Below are 1165 nucleotides of genomic sequence, written 5' to 3' on the forward strand. Positions count from 1 at the left end.
ATTATGTTGGGCCGAGTCTTAATCTTCATTCAGGCCCGATTTTAGGCTTTAGTCTTTTTTGTTCTATCAGGAAAAATAAGTACTAGTTTGTACCAGCGAATCCTGGGGAAAGAGAACTAGTGGAGGCATAGGCTTTGGTAAAGCAGTGGGGGCGCGTTCACAGTCCAGAAGCCAGTACAAGCCCATTACCTACCCCCAACAGCAGGCTCCTGGTTTAAAAGTTTCACGAAGCAGCCTCTCTAAGCAGCAGGATCCCTGATCCCTTACTGCTAAGGATTATTTACACACCCCATCAGCCAGGCTCCTGTTCAGAGTGCTCGTGGGAACCCGTCCTCTATAGAAACCTCTCCTGCAGGAAGAGGTACATAACAGTCGGGTGAAGTGAACGCCCCAGCCTCCTCCTCACTTTGACTCAGCCCAGGCTCTCCAGGACACCGTGCGAGCAAAGAAGCTTGAGTCGGCACCAGCGCTAATCTCTGGCCCCGACCACCTCCTGCCAAACTTTTCCCTGGCAACCTGGTAACGTGATTCAGGAACCTAGAATGGAACTGGAAACCGACTCAATGGGGCCTCTCTAGGAAACTTTCACATATCGTTAGCACTCAGTTCACGTTTATTGGTCTAAGAACGAAAGAACCGGAAGATGCCCTTAAAAAACGTGGCGGTAGTCTAGCTTCACCAGAGTTGCCTCAGTAGCTCTAGAAACTTGCCCTAGACTTCGGCCACTCGCCGGCCAGAAAAGAAGACGCCGTGCGGTCCACTTTAAGTTAATCGAGGACAGCACAATCTGGGTTCAACTATAATGGCGGCACCGCCCAATTGGCTTCTTACCCCTAGGCATGATGGCCGCCAGGCGGCTTCAGTTAGTTTCTCACCACCCCGGAAGACCAGGACCGGCGATTGGGCGGTGCCCAAAGGCTCCGAGAAGAAGGCCCTCGGCGGTTGGGCAGTGCTGGGTAAGACTAGTTTTAAAGGAGCCGGAGGTGGGAGCCGTCGAAGACCCGGGATCTGCGGGAGGCGGCGGTGAGCGGCGTGCGGGGGAGGGCACCGAGCGGCTGGAGAGAGGGCGGGAGGAGGGAGGGAAAGAAACTTTTGAGCCATCTGGACCCGGGCTGGGGAGAGCGCTGGGCGGGGATCAGGGGAGGGCGGAGGGAGGGGGTCTGTG

The 1165-nt window shown here is 55.4% G+C and overlaps 1 protein-coding gene across 1 annotated transcript in view; it reads left to right on the forward strand.

The window, feature by feature from the left end:
• Window positions 1-802: 802 nt before the first annotated feature.
• PRR14 (proline rich 14) overlaps window positions 803-1165 on the forward strand; it is a 5143-nt gene continuing 4780 nt past the window's right edge. The window contains exon 1 of the mRNA XM_010837442.1: window positions 803-956. Within this exon, the coding sequence (XP_010835744.1) occupies window positions 803-956 (154 nt within the window). The remainder of the gene's footprint in view (window positions 957-1165) is intronic.

The sequence above is a fragment of the Bison bison genome, unplaced genomic scaffold, assembly GCF_000754665.1.
Source record: "Bison bison bison isolate TAMUID 2011002044 unplaced genomic scaffold, Bison_UMD1.0 scf7180017864072, whole genome shotgun sequence".
Taxonomy (NCBI): domain Eukaryota; kingdom Metazoa; phylum Chordata; class Mammalia; order Artiodactyla; family Bovidae; genus Bison; species Bison bison.